Source organism: Gymnogyps californianus, chromosome 2 (assembly GCF_018139145.2).
Source record: "Gymnogyps californianus isolate 813 chromosome 2, ASM1813914v2, whole genome shotgun sequence".
In the NCBI taxonomy this organism is placed as follows: Eukaryota; Metazoa; Chordata; class Aves; order Accipitriformes; family Cathartidae; genus Gymnogyps; species Gymnogyps californianus.
In genome coordinates, this window is record NC_059472.1 from 8,367,774 (window position 1) to 8,390,526 (window position 22,753).

At 43.2% G+C, this 22,753-nt stretch overlaps 1 protein-coding gene across 1 annotated transcript in view; it reads left to right on the plus strand.

Annotated features, from left to right (window-relative positions):
- ST3GAL1 (ST3 beta-galactoside alpha-2,3-sialyltransferase 1) overlaps window positions 1-22,516 on the plus strand; it is an 81,129-nt gene extending 58,613 nt beyond the window's left edge. The window contains exons 3-6 of the mRNA XM_050915884.1: window positions 6,131-6,330; window positions 14,380-14,425; window positions 16,980-17,099; window positions 18,989-22,516. Coding sequence (XP_050771841.1) covers window positions 6,131-6,330; window positions 14,380-14,425; window positions 16,980-17,099; window positions 18,989-19,162 — 540 coding nt within the window. The 3' untranslated portion in view covers window positions 19,163-22,516. The remainder of the gene's footprint in view (window positions 1-6,130; window positions 6,331-14,379; window positions 14,426-16,979; window positions 17,100-18,988) is intronic.
- Window positions 22,517-22,753: the final 237 nt, after the last annotated feature.

Here is a 22,753-nt window from a genome sequence, read left to right on the forward strand (position 1 = left end):
CAGCTTGGTAGGATGTGGCCCTTTGGAAGGAAATATTCCTGGCTGCTGTGAATAAAATTGCGTTGTCCATACTGGAGTTAGCGGTACCACCTGTGCGGGTGGGAAGGAGCAGGGAAGAGAAGGTCAGTGCCACCATCCCGGCAGCGGCTCATCTTGCTGCACAGGGCAGGGCTACTTCTGGAGAAGGCACCTGAAAATGTTCCTGGCTGTTTCTGTGTTCATGGAAACAAGGGGGCTGTTGTCAGGGCTGTTACTTGCTTTTCATTTGCTTAAATCTACCCAGCTGATAAACTCTCCCTTGGTTACTTTAGCTGGGTAACAAAGAATGGCCCAAGTTCTCCTCCTGGGTACACCCCTGCAGCTGCTCTGTGCTTTTTGTGACTTGAAGTTGAATTGCAGCCCTCCTCTCTCAGAGATGATCTGGGCATTAATAATACTCCAGACTGTAACCAGCTTGTTAGAAATTCCTTCCTTCCTTCCTTCCTTCCTTCCTTCCTTCCTCTCCTCCTCCCCCCCTTTCTTCCTCCTCGTCTCTCTCCTCCTCTGTCTCTTTCTCTTCTCCTCTGTCTGTCCATCCGTCTGCCTTCCCTCATCTTACACTCAGGGACTGGGAGAGTTTCAGTGCTTTGGAAGTTGGCACCTTATGTTATGTGATGCATTTCTTTCTGTTTATATTTTCTTCCCCACCTCCCTGAGCTGGTTCACCTGCAAGTTTTTCACTGTTGTTCCGTGACACAAATGCTGTGGACGTTTCTGCTAAATTTAGTAACCTGTATATAAGGAAACAGGGCAAGAATTATATGCTGTAACCCAGCACAGCATTTATTTATAGTTTTCTTGTTTTATTCTCAGGGGTTTTTGGCATTGTTTTTGGTGGTCAGAAAGTATTAAAAATATGAGATCAGAACCTGCTGTTCTAAATCCAAAATAACCCTGTTGAGGTTGATAGATTAAAGCTGTGATAAGTAAAATCAGGCTCAGAGTTCCCTGGCAATCTTATCTGTAGCACGTTGTTCATCAACTACCACGTTATAACAATTTTTATCTTGAGTCTTATGATATTTGAGGGGTTTGCTTTTTTTTTTTTTTTGGAAGAAAGCTTGCTCTTGGGGCCATGTGATCAGCGTATCTAAAAGAAAATGTTAACTTTTAGTCGTTATGATTGTAGGAAAAAATGTAATATATGGCTTAAAGATTTGCTAACCAGACAGCGAACAAAAGGGCATCCCCAACACATGTGCTGGGGAAGCTGTGGAAGCTGCACTTATTTTTAAGACAGCAGCAGAGCTACTTAGCACCTGAGTCATGCATTTTGAATGCTCTTTGTAGAAAATTTGCCCAAATACTTTGATCACTACAAGTCTTCTTTAAAACTGGGACGCTGTCTGTGATACTTTGAAAGCAATACCAAGGGCTCAGCGCTCTGAAGGTAGCATGTTCACAGCAGAAGGTGGTCCCAAATCCAGCCGAGGTCCCAGGCTTTAGTCCCACTGCCTGCTACATGCCCAGTCCCACCTGGTGGTGTACTGTTTGGGTGCAAGCATGACATTTAGACCAGCCTTGGATACACTGGGACAACCTGACCCTGGGCTACCTCTTATCCCCACTGGCAGCCCCTGCGTACATCCAGCTAGGCTGCAGTTCCAGGGTCTCCTATGGCGAGGACAGATGGATCTGAAGGTGGTCCAAGCTCATGGGTCCCTCTAAGCACTGCAAAGTGCTCTGCCAAGCTGCAAGTGTCCTGCAGCCAGAAACGAGGGCACACAGAGCTGGCAGAGGCAGGGTCTTTGCTCCTTGGAGGAGCAGGGAGGTGACCCGTACCAGCCATGGAAGTCAGAAATCGTACAATTTGACATATGCAATTATTGTCTGTTATTTACATAATACATGCACATTACATTCATATTTGAGAATGCGTATTTTTTGACAGACACAAATCATTAAATAAAGCTCGAACTCTTGAAAGCCCCTATATTCTTGCCCTTACTCTCTTTGATGCATAGTAATTGCAGGACATTAAATATAACAATAATAATGCCATATTTTCCAGACCAAGGAGGCATTTTTAAAATTGATGGTTTCCTTTTAACCTCTCCTTCCGTCTGCAAAATGGAGATTACCTGGATTTGCCCCACCAGGCTGTTGCTAGGATTAATCTTTGTGCAATGTCTTATAGCTGGGAAGCGCTGTGTGAGTATTAATGCCTCCGAACCGCTGCAGTGAGGCAATTAGTAGCTGTGCAAAAGAGATTCTCATGGGGCTTTATTCCCTCTTTATCTTTTAAAAACAGTTAAAAAAAATTAGAAAAGCCACAAAAACCAGTATTGCTACACCAACCTCCCCAGGCTGCCTGGCTGTGTGCTTGCAGGGCTGCCCCGGCAGCGCTGGCTGCTGCCAGACCCACAGCTATATCTGCCTGTCCACCATGAGGGTTGTGTCTTGATCCATGCTCCATCTGCCTCCATGTCACACCAATGATTATACATTAAGCAGGGTATTTTCTACCTGCTAATAAGTTGGGATTTTGAAGGTGCATTTAATATGCTGCCAAACTTATCCATGGATGCAGGATGCACAGGCAGCAGGAGAGCTTTCCTTTGAGGCTCTCCTGACTGTAGCTGTGTCCTCACCACTCCAAGCTATTAGCTCTGAGCAGCCTTGGCTGAATTCACACCCTCCCTTTGCATGCCCTTAGCTGAGTTTTGGGTATTGCTTCTTGGCAATCGCTGGCAATGTGATGGTACCGGAGAGCCCAGGGAAGCCTTCCGACAAGTTTATAAAAGCAGCAAAGTCCCTTTTCATCCTTAATGGATGTGTGCACACAGTGATGAGAGAAGGAGCAACAGGCTCTTCCTTGGAAAGCCATTCATGGGTAAAGAAATGAAGTGCATAAACTTTGAGGGTTCTTTTTTCTTGGCTTTTTTTCTTTCGCCATTGCTTTTTTAAAATAAGAAGATGCAAAACCAGCTAGTAAACTTCTGGATGTGAAGTGGGGAGTTTCTAAGGCTGGGAGGACAGGGTAGTTTGTCTTCCCTGTGGAGATGATTAGGAAACTTCTCAATCTGGACTCCCAATTATAGTTTTTAACAACCTAAGGTGAAGAGTTGACTCTCAAGTGCCAGACAAATATTTTATGGAGGGGAGTTGGATTTTTAAGTGATCTAGTGATATTTTATATGTGGACACAAGGTGGGTTAAGATGCTTTTTGGACTCGGGCAAGAGGTTAAACTGCACACTAGACATGAGTATTGCTTGCACTGACTTCTGAGGAAAGCAGCCGCTTCACTCAGGACACAGGGTCAGGTATTTCAGTGTATTTAAGCCCACTTCTAGCAGCTATATCCATACACATATCCCTGGCACACATCTACGGCACTTGGAGGGAGGATGCTGTCCCAGCAGAGCCATGTAGCACTGACATGGCTCTGCCTTGCACAACATGGACAGACTTTCACCCAGTGCTTTTGTTGATTTATGGGAAAGGCCAGACTGGTGGGAGCTTGTTAAAAAAAAAAGACAACATTACTCAAAAAAAAGGACAAAAATTTGGTGTGGGAAAGTAAACGATAATTGGCCTGTAATTGTAATGTTATTAAAATGGTCTTTTTCAAGAAGTCAAGTAAACATTGTGCAATAAGGAACTGGCTGCACATTAAGTCTGAACTTTTAAAAGCTGTATCTGCCTTGGAGTTAACCAGGTTCATTGCCTACTCTGCTCTGTTTTGCTGAAATGTCAAAGACTAACCAGTGCTGATGGAAGATTAGGCCTGAAAAGTGTAGTCCAATCAGATAATCACTAAGGAAATTAAAACAGAGCATTTTTAATGAGTTAAGGATGGATGTCTTATTGTATGGATTCAGCACAAAGTGCAATAAGGTCATCATCCTATTTGAGGTCATTGAGGGAATCTCTAACATAAGTAATAATCTCTGCTGTGGAAGTTGTGTACAACCGAGAGATCGTAGGATGATGGTGTCCTGCTTTCAGGCTGGTGTTGGTGCCTATGTTTTAACTTGGTTGCAACAGAGTTACTCCAGACAGACAGCAGCGTAACAGAAAGAAAAGGCAGATCTCTGTTTTGTGTAAATGGAGGTGCCTATCCATGATAAAGTTTCTTACCATTTTAAAGCATCAAACAGAAGTCAATACTCCAAGTCCTGTCCTTTCCTTTCCTGATGCTACCATTCTGGCTGAAAAGGCAATTTAATTTAAAAAGGGGGCTCAGATACTTAGAAGTTTCTGAAAATTACCTTCCTCATCTGAATTTTCTCAGGCAAAATCAGTTCAAGAATAGGTTTTTGGTTTTATTTCCCAGAATAACTATGTTCTTAGAAATGTTTTGGTGCACGTTTGGTGGTTCTCACTTTATTTTCTTAAAGACAGTTAAAGTCAGCTCACCTTTACAGAGAGAGAGTATACATGAGTGTATGCACATACGTGTTCAAATAACTCAAAGTAACTTCCTTTTTAAAAAAAGGTTGGATTTTTCTACATTATATACCTGATACTACACTCTAAGACATCTATGAAGTCTCCATTTATTTTGAAGGCTGCAGGCTTTCTAACATTAAGTGTTTTTCATATATTCAGAGTAAAAACAGGTTAGATACTGGATTCATAAAGAATACACAAGCGTTTAGGGGTGTGAACATGTGTTTGTAGCATCACACACACATTTAGAAGAAGATAACCTTTTCACTTAAATAATTGAGCCACCCACTGAATAGTGACATACATGGTAATAATGACAGTGCTTTTCTGGGTATCCTGTTTACCTTGCATCCTAATCACCTTGTGCAGTCCATATATGAGTATATAGGCTAGCAAGGATTAGCAGGAAGATTAAGTCTATGTATGCAACATTTCTTTGTCTTCTTTGTTTCAAGTTCTTGGCCCCAATGTTGTCTTGTAGCTCTGAGCTTCACAGACCTGTTGTTCAATTCAGTGCAAATAAGGTTGCTTTACATAGTTCTGCAAAGAGACAGCAGGAAAATAAACAAAAATTACAGTGATACCTCTGTTTGTGTTGGAGTGTGTGTGAGAGAGAGAGAGAGATAGCAGGACAATTTAACAGTTTCTGGTGCAGTCAAGGGAAAAGTATTGGAATCTGAAGCCAAATTACCCCAGGCCATTCCTGTGAGTCATGGGAAAAGGTGTTTCTCCTCTCTCCCTCCCTGTCTCTCCCTGCCCTGGGCTGGCAGAGCAAGGGCAGAGCCTTTTGGCAGATTTTGAGTTAGGAGCCGTTCTCCCTTTGTGAGCTCGCAAGCAAGCGGCATCACAAGGGTGGGCAATGCTTTTTGTGCGCCTGCCAGCACTCCCAACCTCTTTAGTAGCCCTCAGGGAGCACAGCCCCAGAAAGGGAGTGTCTGACCATCACCTGCCCTGCACCTTGCCTGTACGTTCCTGATCCAGCCATTGTTTCCACCATGCACCACAGAACTGCTACAAAAGAGTTTCCCTCCATGGCAACAGACACAATGACCAAGGTCCGGGTGGTTTTCTTCATCCTGGAGATTTTTTTAGATTATTTTACATCTCCAACCCTCAGGGCTAACTCTACTTTACTGTAGTTTCCTATTGCACTAGCAGCTGGTTCCTCCACAGTCCAGAACAGCAGCAATAAGATCTCCCACTCCCACTTCTGGCATATGACAAAATTTGTGGAAGGGGTGTCAGCCACTTCTGTGCTCCATCAGGTTCCCTGAGACTCCTCTATCCTTCATAGGAGGGTTAAAAGAAATCTTATACATGTCCTAACAGAAGGTATCTGGCCCAAGGTGGGATTAGGCTTATAGACATTGGAGGAACATTTATTCTGCTAAGGTCAGCCTTGGGGAGAACACATGATCTGTTCCACCATGGCTAGACAGAGACTGAGGAGGTGTAGCAATTCGAGGACAAGGAGGGGAAAAGGGGAACCAAGTTATAAAAGTTAATGGGAAAGGATTTTCCACTTTTTTTTTTTTCACACTTCTGCTCCCAACATGAAGCCTTGTTAACGCATACTGCAGGAGACAGCGTCTGCAGGTAGATGCAAGAATGGTCTTTGAGAAGACATTTGAAGCTATGTCTTGCTCACAGAAAAGCTAGCTATGTTAGTAACCTGGAGTGATTTTTCTCCTTAACAGAAATTGCAAGGAGAGAAATCTCCGAAGAATATTAATGCTACTCTCAAGGAATTGTTTGGGATCATTCCCGGGGATGGGGATTCGCTGCAGGAGCGAGGCACTTCTTACACATGCAGACGATGCGCCGTTGTGGGCAACTCTGGGAACCTTCGGCAGTCTCAGTATGGCCAAGATATTGACTCCCATGACTTTGTGCTCAGGTGAGTAGGCACCACCTCAGCTCCAGATGTCTCTGTTGATTAAGATTCACTGGTATTTTGGGGGACAAGTAAGCAAACAAGATTTCAGGGGCTATCTAGTGAAATCTGGTACTTAGGTCAAATTTAAGTACCAGGAATGTAAACTATGTGCGTTGGAGATAGGACCTCATGTTTTAGCTTGGAAAAAAACCATGAATAGATGTTGATACTGTAGCTTGTTCTGCACTATCCATAATTGCTTGTGTTAAAAAATATAGCTGAAAAAAATTGCAGGTTTGAGTAAAAGTTATTTCTGCAGCTACTACTCACAAGTGATCTTTTACACACTTAATTGACTGTATCAGATTTGACTTTCTTGCACTGGTTCATTCTTAAGCAACGGTGGGGTGGGAAAGCCAAAGTCACTTTGCAATGAACAGGAGAAAACTGGTGGCTGCAGCTACTTTGTAAAGGGTTGCACCACCTCTTCCTTTCGACGCAGTGAAGGTTGGCTATTTTGTCCCACTGAAACACAAGCCGGAACTAGGTAAGCAGAGCTAATCACCCAGAGGGCAGCCAAGATATCTGGGCTGACTAAGTTCATCTCCAACACATTGTCCAGCTTTCACACTGCAGCTGCCAGTACAGCACAATTTGGGGAGCAGTGCAGGGCAGGTCAAGGAAGGGAGGGATTGCCATTGAAAATACTACATGTGGGATTACACTCTCAGAAATAACATAACCTTTAGTAGGCAGCTGTGCACTGGAGTCAAGAGTGAATCGACAGAAGATCAACACTATTTGAACTGTTAAGCCACCTCAGGCCACTTGGCTTCCAACGTGGCGTGGACATGCTGTAGAGTCTTCAGATGACATCTAAATATTCATGATAAATCATTTCAGGAGTTGCTTCCTTCAGTTGCGTGCCTTGCCCTCTGCCAAAAGTACCTCCCCAAAGGCAGAGGCAGCCAACCTGGTCTTCAGATCCATGAAGGGAAGTGAAGAGCCCTCAACATTAGTCCTGCAGGCTGCAAATGTGAGGCAGCTGAGGTGCATTTATGCTTAACTCTGTGTCCCTCACTGTGGAGACAGCCCCATTCCTGTGTGGACTTTCTTATCTTGCCTGGCCTACGTTTCCAGATTCATGCAGAAAAGGCTTTGTTAGACTCAAAAGCTATTTTTTTGAGTAGTAACTAAAGAGTAACGCACTCAGATGTGTGTTTCTGCTCTGAGGCCTTGCCCTGCCCATAGCTGTGCATCCCTGGCAAGGGAGAAACTCTCTGTGACTTGGAATTGAACCCTCCAGTCTCGGATTTGTATTTTAGCACTCTCAAGCCAGATCTGAAGGGATGGCACAAGGTTTTAGATTCACCATGGAAATTTGTGCAAAGAAGGTGACCCCTCTGTGTGTTAATCCAACAAACAAAATCTCTGGTGACCTGATATTCACTTGCGTGTGGTCTGGCAATACAGCCAAGCGTGGGGAAGAGTCAGGGAGTCTGAGGAGACACCTTTCCTTCCAAAGACCATGTTCCAGCCCACTTTTATTTGTTTAACTATCTACTTTCATGACAGAAGGAAATTCCTGCTCGGTCCTTCCTGCTGAGACTGGGTGTGAATGCTGCCTTCTGCCATGTCGTGCAGGCAGCCCCACTGTGGATGGTGGGGAAGGTACATAGACCCAAGGGCAGTAAGGTAACTAAGATGCCAGCCTTGGCTTTGTCCTGACAGAAAGAAAACCCTGTATTTTATACCTTAGACTGACTAATCTCAAGATAAAACATAGTAAGTCTCATGCTTTACTAGTATTTCCACACAGTATGATGTGGGTCACTGGCAGGGAAGAGGCTAACTCAATAACAGTCCATGCAGGCTGGCAGGCTATTCTTCCTACGCTAATAACTCCCTTTGAGGGAATTAGAAGAAACTTAACTAATTCACCTGGGGGAGCACTGCAATAACACAGCCTGGCATAGACTTGATAAACAGATTTTACCTCCCCTGTTATCAGTGACCAGGGCAGCATGTTGTCTGGCAACGTACGATGCTCCTCATCACCTCGTCAGCTACATTCTTCCTTGTTGTCCCTGCACTTCTGCCAGAACCTGAGCTAATGCCTCTGCAGAAGACTCCACCAGGCTGCAGAGAAACCCCATTCTGCTCAGAGCCAGCTTGGGGGTTTCTCCATGGTGTTGCACAGCACCATGGATTCATGCAAGGTCAGTCAGAGCCATTTTGGGGATCTCTCATCTGCATTATGCTGCACCACAGAAACATTCAAATCTCTAGCAGTGGGGAGCTAATGCATCAGGGAAGGAATTGCTGATGTGTCCCCAGATTTGTTTTCAGAAGTGAACACAAGCGCAGAGGCATTTCTGCAGTTCTGAGTTCAGAAACCCCCACTCTGTTCCCTGATACACCCAACATAAGGTAACCCTCTTTGGCCAACACGTTTTGGCTGAGCCTTGGTGGGCCCTGGGCAGATCTCCATGCACTGACCCCAGGGTTACCTAAAGCACACCACATCTGTGTGGAGTGACCCTAAGCAGATGCAGCAAAGTTGGAGGATGTTCTATGAAGTAAGGTTTGAGTAAATGAAGTGTCAGCAGCAGGTCCTGGATTTGTCACTGTGGCTTTGGTGCCTTTTCATGGGAGGACCATAAGAAATATCTGCTGCTTCTCATCACACATAACATGGTTTGTTAACTTGACACTAGACATCCAAACGTACATCCACAAATGTACATCCACACCTGTACAGATGGGGGGGAATGAAACTGCAAGAAGTCAAGCTGATGGACTTCAGGGCAATGTTTTTCTCATCTACTGGAGGCTGCAGCTTTAGGATGAAAGGAGATGTGTCCTCATGGACTCACCACTCTTCTGACCAGCTCTCCGCTGACTGTAAAGGGAACGGAGGGATGTGCTCAGAGATACTCCTGCTTTGTAGACACTCCCATTCAGTCCGAGGAATCCCACACTAAAGCTGAGCTTTCATTTACTGTTAATTTATCCACATGGATGATGGTCATTTCAGCCTGCTTGAGCACTCCTACACCCTGTCAAGGCTGTCTGAAGAGTCTGTGTACAGCACTCTCCTTAGCCATGGGAACATTTTCCTGCCACCTGAAGCAGATGATCTGGGGAAGAGTCACATGTGTTTGTACCTACCTAATTCCTCTCCTGCTTCTTCACTCTCTCACTTCTTACTTTTGGGCTGCAGAATGAACCGTGCCCCCACGCTGGCTATGAATCAGATGTTGGGAGCAAGACCACCCACCACTTTGTTTACCCAGAGAGCTACAAAGAGCTGGCAGAAAATGTGAGCATGATCCTGATCCCCTTCAAAACCCTGGACCTGCGCTGGGTTGTCACCGCTCTCACCACAGGCACCATCAACTTGTGAGTAAGGGCAGGCTGAAGGGGTGGGAGCTCCCACACCTCATCTTGCTGTACGAGATAAAAGCCTATGCTGGGCAAATCCCTGCTTCTAATAAGGCCTAGGGGAGCTTTACAGACCCTCTCAAGTCAGAGTTCAGCCCTGAACACTTGCTTTCTAGGAAAAGTTTAATGTTATGGTGCAGTCTTTGAGGCGAAGATCCAGATCCAGCTCTTCACAGCCCCACACAGTGGTCTCAGAGAAATGAAAAGGGGAGTTTTTGGTGCTGGAGGCGGTCAGTTTGAGCAGCGGCTTCCTGGGCTTTGGGGTTCAGTGCCTCATTTTGGGCTTCTGCTCATCCCTCCTCCTCTCCGGTCCCTTGGGAGTACAGCGAGTGCAGCTAGCATGCCCCTACCCAGACGTGCCCACCAGAAAGCCATCTGCAGAATCAGGTGTTTGGTGGGTTATTCATTTAGTGGTGGTCCTAGACACCTGGATTATCCCACTTGAGACACTTGAGTGGCCAAGTAGGTCCTCCAACATATATTATCCCACTTGCAGAACAGCACAAGGAGGCAGAGAGGGATGTGCAGGTTGCTCACGCAAGGCAGTGAGAGCAGAAGCAGAGCGCAGCACTTAGTCCCCCATCCACAGCATCGTGTGCTGGACAGGTCGGTCAGGAGTTCAGTCTGTCTTTCCTGTGTGAGAGCCGTGCAGAGGAGACACTATTGTTTTGTGTGTCACCTGTGTGCCTTAGCCTTAAATTCCCATGTTCTACATGTCAATAATGTGCCATGCTGGTATTTATTCTCCATTTCTTCTTTAAGAGTGCTTTCAGAAGTAAATGTTGTCCTGCTTAATACATTTATGGCAGCACTAGAATTAGAAATGTGAACAAAACGCATGTTTCTTCTGGACGCCTGCTAGCAGATTCTCTCCCTTGCTGTAAGCTGGCTTTTCCTAATCCAGAGAATGAAATACGTGACATTTGTAGTATGTGAGGTTATCTGCTGGATGTAAAACCACAGCCTTGTGGGATTGCTGGGTGGCACCCTGGTACACATAGACAGCAAGAGCAGATCAGATTACTTTATTCCAGAGAGAAGTATTTCGAGACAATTCAACTTTTTTCCCAATTTCAGAGTCTCAGAAGATTAAAAACTTGGAAAAGTATGTCCCTGTTGACTGGGCATAAGACCTGCTTCACATTTTTAAGGAAAACTTTTTGATGGGACAACAAATGGAGTTTTATTTCTTCTTTTCTTTTTCTTTTCTCTCTTTGCAAGTGCATTTTAGATTCTTTTCACTTTTTATTAAGATTCTCTTAACTTTTAACAAATCTGGTTTAGTCTCTTTTTACCTTTTTTGCCACCAGCACTTAGTATATAGTCATAAGTTGTCTTGAAAAAATCCATCGTCAGGACACACTCGTAACTTGGAAAACTCAGCCCACTTAGAAAATTGGCTAAAAAAATATCACCTTTTTTGCAAGGCTTAGGTTTTTTTTCTTTCAGAAGCTGTATTGATAAAAAAGGTTGAGAACCTCTGCCCTTAAGCCTGGATCCAAATCCTATCAGAAGCAATGGAAAGCTCCCAGCTGCTTCAGTGGTCTTTGAATGAAGCCCCTTGCTGCATCTTTGTCATATTTGTGCCTGCGCTAGGAAGAGGAGCCCACAGAGTTGCTGCCATCGTCACCCATCCATGTTTCCATCACTGTCACTGCTCTGTGCCCAGATTGCAAAGCTGTTCACTATTTTTTGTCAAGTATTTACCTTCAGAAGTGGCAGCAAGTGGCAGCAAGTTGAGTGAGCCCTTAGCCTGTCAGGAAGATATAACCGGTTGACTACAAGGCAATCACAACACATGAAAGGAAAAACATCTTTTCTTAATAAATTACAGGATATATTATATATTTATAATTAGATTGTATACATGGGCTTGGTAAGCATCTGGTATAAATTAGCGTGTATTTAACCACATGGAAGAAATACCAGTATTTTGAAATTTTTGCCATACTCAAAGCAGGGAAATTGCATAATTAATAAGCTGGTACATGCTGGAATAATAAAACCAGAAAATCATAAGCACACAAATCATAACAACGTATGTAACAATTTTAGGCTAGCAGAATAAAGCTATGAGCACGCATTAAACACACAATGTCAGATACAGCGTATAGGGAAATAGTTGACTATACATTTGTAAAGGGGAGAAGGCATGAAATAAAAATAAAACCCATCTGAAATTCGGTATTTTAGAAGAGAAGAAATACCTCCTTACCCCAACCGGCATGGCCATCATGCCTTGTGCACAGGCTGCATAGTTTCAACTGAGGTTAGGTTAACAAGAACGTAAGTGCACTCTTAGTTAAAAAAGATAAGCATCCTGTATTGGTCAGACTTTTACACAATGTTTAATTTTCTGTATCCCGTTCAAATGAAGTAATAATTTCCTAAGACTTAAAACCTGTGAATTAATCATATTTTCCTCCCAGTAGTATTATAATTCAAGCAATTTTTACAGTTCAAAACAAAAGGCAAACTGAAGATGGCCTTAATATTAGATTGAATTGATAGCTGAATGATTCTCTCAGACATGTCCCATTTGACTGATGGATGTCCCATTTCAAAGTGGCTCTCTAAGACTAAGCATTACCCCAGAAAAGACCAAGAAAAGCCTTCTGGCACAGAAAACCTTCAGGTCCTCATCAGTCATATATTTAGCCTAGTTGCCTTAACTTGCCTTCTGCAAGACTTTTAGGGATCTCCATAGTGAAAAAAGCTCCATGTATCTCCTCTTCATTTGGCAAAGAGTAATTTTTGTGCTCCTTAAAATGTTCCACATCTTCCACTTGGGTCAAGGGTACAGTAAATGTCCTGTACAAGGTGGCCAGTGATGATGGCAGACTTCATTAGAGCCTTGCAAAGTGGCGCATAGAAGACGTTTTCCAAATTATAGGTATTCCACCTGTAGCCACCTTCATCACAAGCTTCACTCTTTGTCCCGCTGCTGTGTAGTACTTACTGGGTCACTAACTCCCTGGCTGCTATGCTGCCCAGGTTTTACATCATCATAACGGCATATGTCTCCATTTGGTCTTAATCAGAATGCCAATACTTCCTGTGTGGTTGTATGAAATTCTGCAGCCAAGTTGCAGCACGACTTGGGTATTACTTCTGAAAAAATGAAATATCCCATGATTAAAATAACTAACATCATCTGACAAGAGCTACAATAGTCTCCTGGTTGGATCAGAGCTGTCTGCAAATACTGTCTTGAACATTGCATACCGTTCTCTTTGGTCTTCTACTGTACCTAGCTAGATGTCCATGAAATATGGCCCCCTTGTTTCCTCCACAGCTTTTTAGAAAAGATTGGCTATTTATTTATATAATAATGAGGAGATTTTACCAGCAAAGAAGCCCTTTTTGTCTTCATAACCACAAAAACAACATGGGATCACCAAGCCTACTTCTACTGACTTTGCTAATCAAGGTCAGGCATGGGAAGCAGATGCAAGAGCAGATTTGCTGAGAGCAGATTAAGAAGTCTGCATGGGTGTCCTTTTCCCCATTAGCATCTTGTGTCACATCTCGGGAGGGCTGGAACCCACCTGTCACCTCTCCCACTGCATCCACCCCAGAGCAGGGATCGCAGGTCAGGGATGCCCAGAAGTATCTAAGCAGATGAGGACGTTGCTAGGTCACCACTGATTTGGGGAGACTTAGACTAATGTTTCGAAGTGCTGATGATCCATGGTTCAAAGACAAATAAAACCTTAATGACAGGAACCTTGTTGTTACCAAAAATCAAGTGAAAACATTCAGATTGAAGTAATGGAAGGCTTTGGTGATTTACCACAATCCATCTAAAAAGTATGCAGGGTGTATTTTGCGATATACTCCAATTACGAGGCCAGTTCACCAGAATTTTTTCACTTGAAACAAACTCAGGGAGATTTTTTTTTTACAGCACTCATGATGAGCTGTGCAATGCCAGTATGCACTGTGCATGAGATATGGGGAAGAAAAGATTTTTTTGTTTTCAAGACATGACTAGTGATTTCAACCCAGTCATAAGGTATGACTTGGAAGTTTTATGCTGGGAACTGCAGGAAGCCTTCAACATCCCCCTGGGGAGGAGTGGAATAGCTTGGTAGTGAGGGGCTGTGTACTGGGAATGCCTGAGTTGCACATAACCACAGAAATTATGAACTCTACTACCACCTACTCTGAAAATCATGCAGTAGCTGCAAGTATTAGGAGGGGAAAAGTCTCCCCCTGGTGGGAAAAGGTTTTTCTGCCATGAAATTAAATGGAAAGCCCTTCCCATCATCAAAGTGCGAAGACTGCAACAGTCATGATCCAAGACTTAGAAGTCATGGATTCCACGTAATACTGACTCTACAGTATATTGTTAACTAAATCTTTGGTTCCTACTGTCTATAATTAACTTGAAAATTTAAAAATGTAATGGCTTCCTATAAACTTGCTTCAGTGACAGCTCAGTTCTTTCCGTGCTGTATTACATAATTGCAGCCTCATTTTCCAACATCTTGAATTTATTACTTTCAAATAATTTGAATTTATTACTGTACATAAAGAATATTCTTTCTTTCTTTGAAAATACACAAAAATATTAATATGTTGGGTTTTTATTAATCTCGGTGTTGCGTTTTTTTCTTTTAACAGCACATATGTTCCAGTGCCACGGAAAATCAAAGTCAAAAAAGAGAAGGTGAGCAATGCTGGTTTGTGAATTTGTTCTGCTAATCCACTTGTAGGTCTTTTGCCTCTTTCAGAGACGGCAAGAATCCAAGGAACCCCTTGACATTCATAAAAACTGCAACCAAAATACACACACTTTACAAGGCTCAGCTAAGCTAAAGGTTTAGCTCCTGTGTGCCATTCAGGCCATAGATCAACCACTAAGTAACTGAGGTTGGAAGGAAGCTGCCCTTGCGACTATGGCATTGCACTACCACTGTTCTGAAGGTTGCATTGCTTCCCCTGGTACTGCTCAGGGAGATTTAAGGTGCACCGTTGGCCAACAGTGCTCACCCTCCACAGCAGTTGCTCTGTTCCCACCCATTGCAGTCATCTGGACGTAATGACATTTTGAGCTGTGGAGAGTCTTTGGAGTTTTTTTAAAATGATGTGACTATTTGAACGCCAAGGATGTTTCTCACTCCTGGGTCAGTTCCTTGTAATAAGGAGCTAAGTGAACTCTGAACAAATAAAGCTATGTGTTTTCAAGTCGGTGGAGAATTCACGATGGTATCAATGGCTCTTGGGGAAGACTCTTAGCCCACAGCCGTAATAACTACCTGTACCCAATTAAACAAGCTTGGAGACTGGGCTCAGGCCAAGTCCATGCTGGTTTTGTCTCAGGTGTATTAATACTCTCCCAGGCAATGTTGAAGCAAGGTTTGGAGGACAGCACAGACCAGGGAATATTCCCTGTTTTGCACAGGGACAGAATTGAGCAATGTGGCCATGATCTGTGCCATGCCACTTCCCTCAAGGCTAACAAAACACCTCTGACATTTTATTTCGTAGTGTGGATGTGTAGAAGGCAATCAGTCAGGGGACCTCACTTCTCTGAGAGGGTCGAAGAAAGGTGGACAAACCTGGTGCGCACCCTACAGCAGTCAGAAGAGAGTCCATCATCCCATGCATACTGACTCATTGCCCAAGTATGCTGTGGTTTAACAGACATGCCCTACTGCTGGAGGCAGGATTTCCCATGGGGCAGGATGGTCATTCTCATGTTGGACATTTAGCCACCATGCAAAGACTTTTGTTGTTGTAGCTGCATGGTTTGAGGACAAAACCAAGGCAGGCTATGTAGGGAGAGGAAAAACGTTTCTTCCTCCATAGACCTTCCAGCAAAAAAAAAGTCTCATTCTCTCAGCCTTTGGAAAGGCTGATTTTCAAAGAAGCTCAGGCTCCTAACGTCTCAAGGGCTGGTAAAGTATGACATTAACCCCAGAGCATTAAAATTACAGATTAAAGCACATGTCCTTCATTCAGGAGGCCAGGTTTTGCCAAAGGCTGCAGATGAGACTTTTAACAAGTATCAGTTTATATCCCTGTGCTTCAAACCGTGGACCTTTAGGGGGTATTAAATAATCATTTAGCTCATCCCTACCTGTTGTGAGGAACACAATAACCTCTGCAAAACCCTTGTGAGATGCACTATGGCAGGTTGTTAAACTCACGTCACAGTTGAGTAGCACCAGCCCAGGGTACGGCTGGCGATATGCAGCAGCTTCCTGAGCAGGGAGATGAGAAGCTTGTATTTCTTCCCACTCAGTGCAATGCAAAACACTCCATGAGAAGCGATTACACACAGATACAATATCAGCAATTAACCTCTGACTTTGTAAAAGGAAAAGCCCTGCAGCTAACCAGATAGCACTGAAACACTGTCACTCTAATTACAAACACAGCATGGAGGGAAAAGCCTCTCTTTGCCTGATTCAGGGAAGGGAGTTGAAACCAAGGGCTCCCACCAGTCCTTGGATTTACTGTACACTCAGGTCTGATATTAAGTGCTCTGGCTGTATTAGATGGCCTCATAATTTCCCTAGGAGATAACCAAGTGCAATTTATGTCTTGTTAAAAAAAAAAAAAAAAGCATAGAAAAATGGCACGTTTAGTAAACAGGAGAAATGCAGCTGATGCAACTTGATAGGCTTCCTGATAGTTTACACCTGACCCCTGGTTTCCTTAGATCTGTACCTACAGAGATACCAAGACATGGTTGGCATATTGTGCAGAAGATGCAGTTGCTCCTATGTTCCCACCCAAATTACAGCTGGACTCGATGATCTTAAGGGCCTTTTCCAACCTAAATGATTCTATTTTTCTCTGATTCTATGAAATCTGGCATGGCATTTTACACTTGCCTTGCTCAGGCCTCCAACTCCCCAGAGCTCACCTGCGTTACAGCAGGACGCCGCAGGGAGAGCTGAATGCCTAATTTTCTTCTCACTTGTGCCATTTCATACCCATTGGTTTCAGTAGGAATCACCCAGGATTTACATTAGCGTAAGCAGTTGGGGTATCAAGAGCAAGGAAGGAACATTCATGTGTAATTGCACATGGGAAATATTCTTGAATGCACTTAACTATGGGACTTTATTTTTCCCTTTCACCTGCCCTCAGGGAATAACTATGATTCCTTTCTCCCCACTCCCCTATGTCAGTGTCCTTTAGGGATGATATGCTACCGTTGTTTTTTTCCCAGGGTATTTTACTAATGAGTCTTTCTCCCCAATTTTGCCTAGATCCTGGTTTATAATCCAGCTTTTATGAAATATGTCTATGAAAACTGGCTCCAGAATCATGGGAGATACCCCTCCACAGGCTTTCTGTCTTTGGTGTTTGCACTCCACATATGTGATGAGGTACAGTCTGGCTGTGTTTGGATATATGGATAAAAAATCAGGATGTTTCATACTGAAGTGCCAGGAACATGCTCCGGCCACTCACTCAGCCTTTATTTCCCCCTCTCCATCTTCTCTGCCATTTGCTTCTTCAAACAGATGCAGAGTCCTCAGTAACATGCAGATATGCTCAACTGACAGTGACGGATTTTTTTAATGTTAGCAATTGGTAGGGTTTAAGATGCATTCCAGGGGAATATAATTAAACATAAATAGTGGGATTCCACTTAGTATCAAAAGACATCTAAATATGGATGGTGTCTGTGCCCATCTTGTTAGTGGAAGTCCCAATTATATTTTGTGTCTCTGTTAAGGCACCAAGAGCCATTGGTGTTGCCCTGGGCATGCCCTCTGCCTGCAGCTGCCAGGCCAGAAAAGTACAAATCTCTTGGCCTTGCGTGACACCTGCCTGCCTTGAGTAGATGTATTGAGTACTCAAGGACATCTCAAATGGCACTTATGTTTGTGCAACTGCATTGAGGTCTTATCTTTCTAATCAGTGGAGCCAAGAGGCTGATTCAGCAAGCTAACCTCCTGGCAAGACATTAGGGGAGCGGGATCGCTCCCTGGTTTCCAGTGACTGTGCTGCCTGAATCGCCACTGACTGTAATGGATGCTCAGGCACCTCCATTTGGATATCTAAATCTTAAACACAATCTCACCTGAAGAACTTTGATGACCAGCTCTTACATAAGCCAATTTGGGGAATGCAGATGGTCTATTTTCAAACCCAAGCTTGTGGGTTTATACAGTAGGTTATGGTAAATGCCTCTGCTCCAGCAGTTACTTGACGAAATTCCCTGGCTTGAGTGATGTGAGGTGCTCCTAAGTGATTGGAGACTTAGCTAGTTAGTGTAAGGCCAGGTCAGCTCTACAAAATCCTGCAAGCATGGGCTTGTCAGCATGGGGGGAAAAAAATCACTATGCTGGCAAAATCCCTGGCCTGGACACAGATCTGCTGATGAAAGAGAACTTTTGTCACCTAGGCCTGTGTTGCTTGGAGAGGTGATGGACACACTCCTAATGATGCTGGCAGAAACTGTACCATAGTCAAGGCAGATAGGATGGGCAGCTTGGGTGGAGCCTGTTTTCTGGTAAGCAGGCAATGAGCAAGGCTCTGACATTACCAAAAATGACTTAAAACCACCTCGTATTTGGGTGGGTCCAGGTGTGGGTGGGTTAGGGTGCTGGTTTTTTGGGCTGTGACCCGTTCAAACCCAGTCATATCACCACTCTCAGTTTAAATAAATCAACTGTGATGTTTGGACTTTTGCCACCAGAGGAGACAGCCATAGCCATCAATGAATGAGCCTTTGGGAGAGGAAAGGCCACAGGTGTATACACACACAAAGAGCATGATGTCCATCTGCCTCTGAAGTGACTGCATATGTCATATAATTAAGCATATAAATGGGGGTTGACATGGATCATCATTTGGAAGACTACGAGCAAAACCAAAATTTTTCCACTCTTTGTGGCCTTAATCAGCTAAAGAGGAGATTCCCATCCCAAGCCACTGACCTGTTGAGGTCAAATATCATGCTTAGGGGGCAGGAATGTGTTTTTCACATTGCTAAACAAGAATTCATGGATAGAAATTTCCTTTTCTGTCTGACTTCAGGTATGGTGGTGGTCTCAGCATAGCTTAGGATGTAATGTCCCTTGAGTAGGCCTTGGGCTGTTATTCTGTGGTTGCATCATCTCATGCAGCAAAATAGCTTGGCACACCACTGAGGTCCTCAGGTGCTGCTGCCTATAGATAAACTGAGAATCAAGAGAGTTTCTTCGACATTTCAGATGAAGACCAATTGCTTTCCAGGCCATTACACTAGTTCTCTATTACTTCCTAGGTGAATGTGTACGGTTTTGGAGCAGATAGCAAAGGACACTGGCATCATTACTGGGAAAACAACGCTTCAGCTGGGGCTTTCCGGAAGACAGGTGTCCACGACGGGGATTTTGAGTTCAATGTAACTTTGGCTCTTGCCTCCATTGAAAAAATACATTTTTTCAAGGGCAGATGACCCTGGCCACGGGGAGAAGTGGGGGCTGCGATTTCCAACATGCAGCAGAACAAAGCTCAGTGAAGATGATCAGGGCACCAGCCAGTTTAATGCGTGAATCTGCGGTGGATTTGGAGCGTCTCACTGCTACAATGCTCACCGCAGGGAGCTCGGCCGAAGACCAGCTTCCACGCTGCACGTGATTTCCTATCTGCAGATAGCTGGGAACTACCAATCAGTTGTGGGAATAAATGAATCTCTGCTTAGGCTCTACAGCTTGATTCTTGAATTACTGATGAAAGATCTGCTTATTGCAATTAGGGGAAACCTAGGTACAGGAGCTGCTGTTTGTGAGTCCGTTCTTTCCTCGAGTAAGGCACAAGATCCTTGAAGAAGAGTGAAAACGACTTCTGGGACTTGAGACCTGCTAGGGCAGCTGTGAACATCATAGTAAGGATTACCTCAAAGAAATTAATTCACTTCTGCTGTTGATCTTCTTTTTGAACTGTCCCTTCTGTTTCCTCTATTACTTCTGGTTTCATACTGAAGCAAAAACGTGATGAAGTTGCCTGGAATAGTAAATATTTCAGCCATTGCCTCATTCTGCATTGATAGTGTCTAGAAAATATGGATCAAATCATCTCTGATCATGTATTATTTAATATTGCTTCCTACACAGCCATAATGAGAGAGAAAACAATACTGAAAACTCCAGCAAAAAAATGGCCTTTTTAGCCACTTGTTTGTTTGTCTTGTTTCATTATATATGATTTTTATTTCTTTTTTTTTTTGGAGGAAAGTACTCTGGAATGCTCATTTTTATTTAATCAGTTTAAGGTTGGAAAGTGGACTTTTTTCTTTCAGTCATTTATATGTGCCTTTTATAATTGTGCAACCGATGTGATTTTTTTTAAGATGACAAACCCTAAATTAAACTTTTTTATAAAAGGGGGAAAATTAACCAAAGTTTAGCCTCCATGTGGTATACTTTTGTAGTCAAAAACAATAATAACAGCTCCTATATTGTATTTGAGCAAACACAAACAAGACTAATTTTTAAAGGTAGCTTTTACCTTTTTTTATGGGAAAATATCCAAAAGCTCCAAGGAAACTTTTCTTCTTATTTTTTTAAAAATTTAGAAAGTGGTATCTCTTTACAAAGTATCTATTTGAAATGGAAGAAATATCATGGGTTGGGATATCAGCTAGTAATACAATAGGAATCTTTTGCCCTGTGGCAGCGTCTACAAGGACACAATCGACGCAAGCTGATCCTACAGTGTAAGCCAGACTTCAAAATTATGTGCATCTCTGGAGGAATGAGTGTATTAATGTCAGTACCTCTAGGCAGTGAGAGGAGGGAAGTGAGAAGTGGAGATTTTATATCCACAGATTTTTGCTGGAATCAATGCATATCAAGGACAGATGAAGTATGAACCTAAGAACAAAGTTCAGGTAGTGAAGAATGGAGAACAGTGGTTTTTTCTTCCCAATATCATGAAAACGGGATTCATGGATTATTGACCCATTTTCAGCTCTGGTGAAGCCAATGGAGTTCTTGCCACAGACTTCAAGGGACTTTAGATCAGGCTTGGAAAAAATGGCGGATTCCATTTTTAATGTATTACGATGGTTGGGGTTTGTGGCAATTTAGAAATCATCATCTAAATGACTCGTCTTTCATGCACCAGTTGCGGCAGCATGTCCAAGCAGATAAGTATTTGAGCTCAGTGAAAGCCTAGCCCTTTGACCAGTGATGTGCTTCAGTCCAAGATTTATCCCTTGTCTTTCCCTGCCAGTTGTTAACAGTGAGCTCCCCTCCAAGGCAACAATTAACGGCACAATGGCACGGTCAGCTGGAATATCCCTGTTTTGGGCCACAGTACCACTCGCCAACATGAACTGCTTTACCTGCGTGAGTATTACTGGACTCACAGCGTATAAAGAGACGAGGATGCCAAACGTCTGTGCGGGGAACTGAGCTCCCTTCACTGTACGCACATGACCCTTCAGTTTAGCTACATGGAAAGGGCACAATTTTTAAATCCTCATGCTGAAACCTGTTCATGATCTTCATGTCAAGAAGCCCTTTCCCAGCATTGTGGCCAGCAGAACTCACCTGCATGTCACAGGCACAGCAAATTCAATGGGCTTACTGTCTTCTACATGTCCTTTGTAAAAGAATGAAACATTTCTACCTGAACCATGTTTGTTTGTTTGTTTTAAGCATTCCCACTGTTTAAATTCTTGTTAATCAATATGCTTCTGGTGAGATGTCACAGTAATACAAGCAAAGCAACTTTAAGAGGAAAAAGACTCCATGGAAGACCCCAGTGGTATCTTCACCCTGTGGCTGGATTTTGGAGATACTTTTTTCATCATGAGCTTCAAATACTTTATTTTTTTTTCTCATGGACAGATGTCAGTAATTCAGAAACATTACATTTCTCTTTCACTCATTTTTAGAAAGACTTGGAAGAAAACTCATGGTGGTTTGGTACGCAAATCTCATTGATTTTTTTTTATCACAGGTGGCAGCTTGGGATCAAAGAAAGTGGTAAAAAAAATCAAGTATCTTCTAGCCTGTGTTGTTCTCAAAGTTTCCTTTTGCTGTCCAAGTTAAATTTCCGATTTTCCCCTGAATATTCTGCCTCTGATAGCACATATGAAACATCGTGGCTCATTGTGGACAGATTTAGTGTCTTCATCATGGAACAAGCTGCAATCCCGATTTAATTTTCTTGCCGACAGCAAGCAGTAACTGTGTACCACTGATGTCCATTTTTCAGAGCGTGAGTAGAGCAGCGAGTGGACCTCTCCAGCTGTAGGATGAGGGATAGTTTGTGCCATCACACTTCTTTTCCAGAGGAACTTTTTCTAGAGTCCTTTAGGCAACTGACTGTTGTGTTAGATCTCTGTCTCAGTTTCTCCACAATTCTGCTGCTCTTTCAAATGCCTTCAGAATAAAGAGATACCAACAGATGATGCTGAGGGAAGAATTAATTCCCACTGCCAATGTTGAAGACTGTTTGTGTTCCTGCTAGATACTTTCTGGGTTTATTTTGTTTAAAAGAACAACAAAGGAAAACATTTAGCAACATGTCAAGGCTTCAAACTCTTGGACTGTATTTGCCACCACTGCAAAGTCTCCGAAGCACTCCCTGAGTGTGTGTTATATTTTTTACCAAAGCCAAATCTCTTGAGCACTTTTTTTCTCCCATGACCAGATTTTCTTCCTATTTTTCTTTGACTACATGATTGATTATGATAATATTTTTTTTCTGTGATGGTGGGGAGTCTCACTCAATCATTCTTTGACATTTTATTTATTTAATTTTTCAGTATGATATGAATCAAAATAAATTTTTTACTGTAATCAAATCAAAGGTGTTTTTCTCTGTGCACACTTCGTCCCACAATATTTCCATTAGCTCCTAGAACCTCCTCTGTCATACATAGTGTAATGAAGCCTTATTCCACTTCCCTCCCACCCATCCCTCAGGTGACATTGGCATGCTTCAGGCTGCTGGAAAGCTTGTGCTCATGGGCATTGCACTGCTCCGCTTATGGCAGCTCTAGGCCTCTCTGGAGAAAAAACTTAAACTTTATATG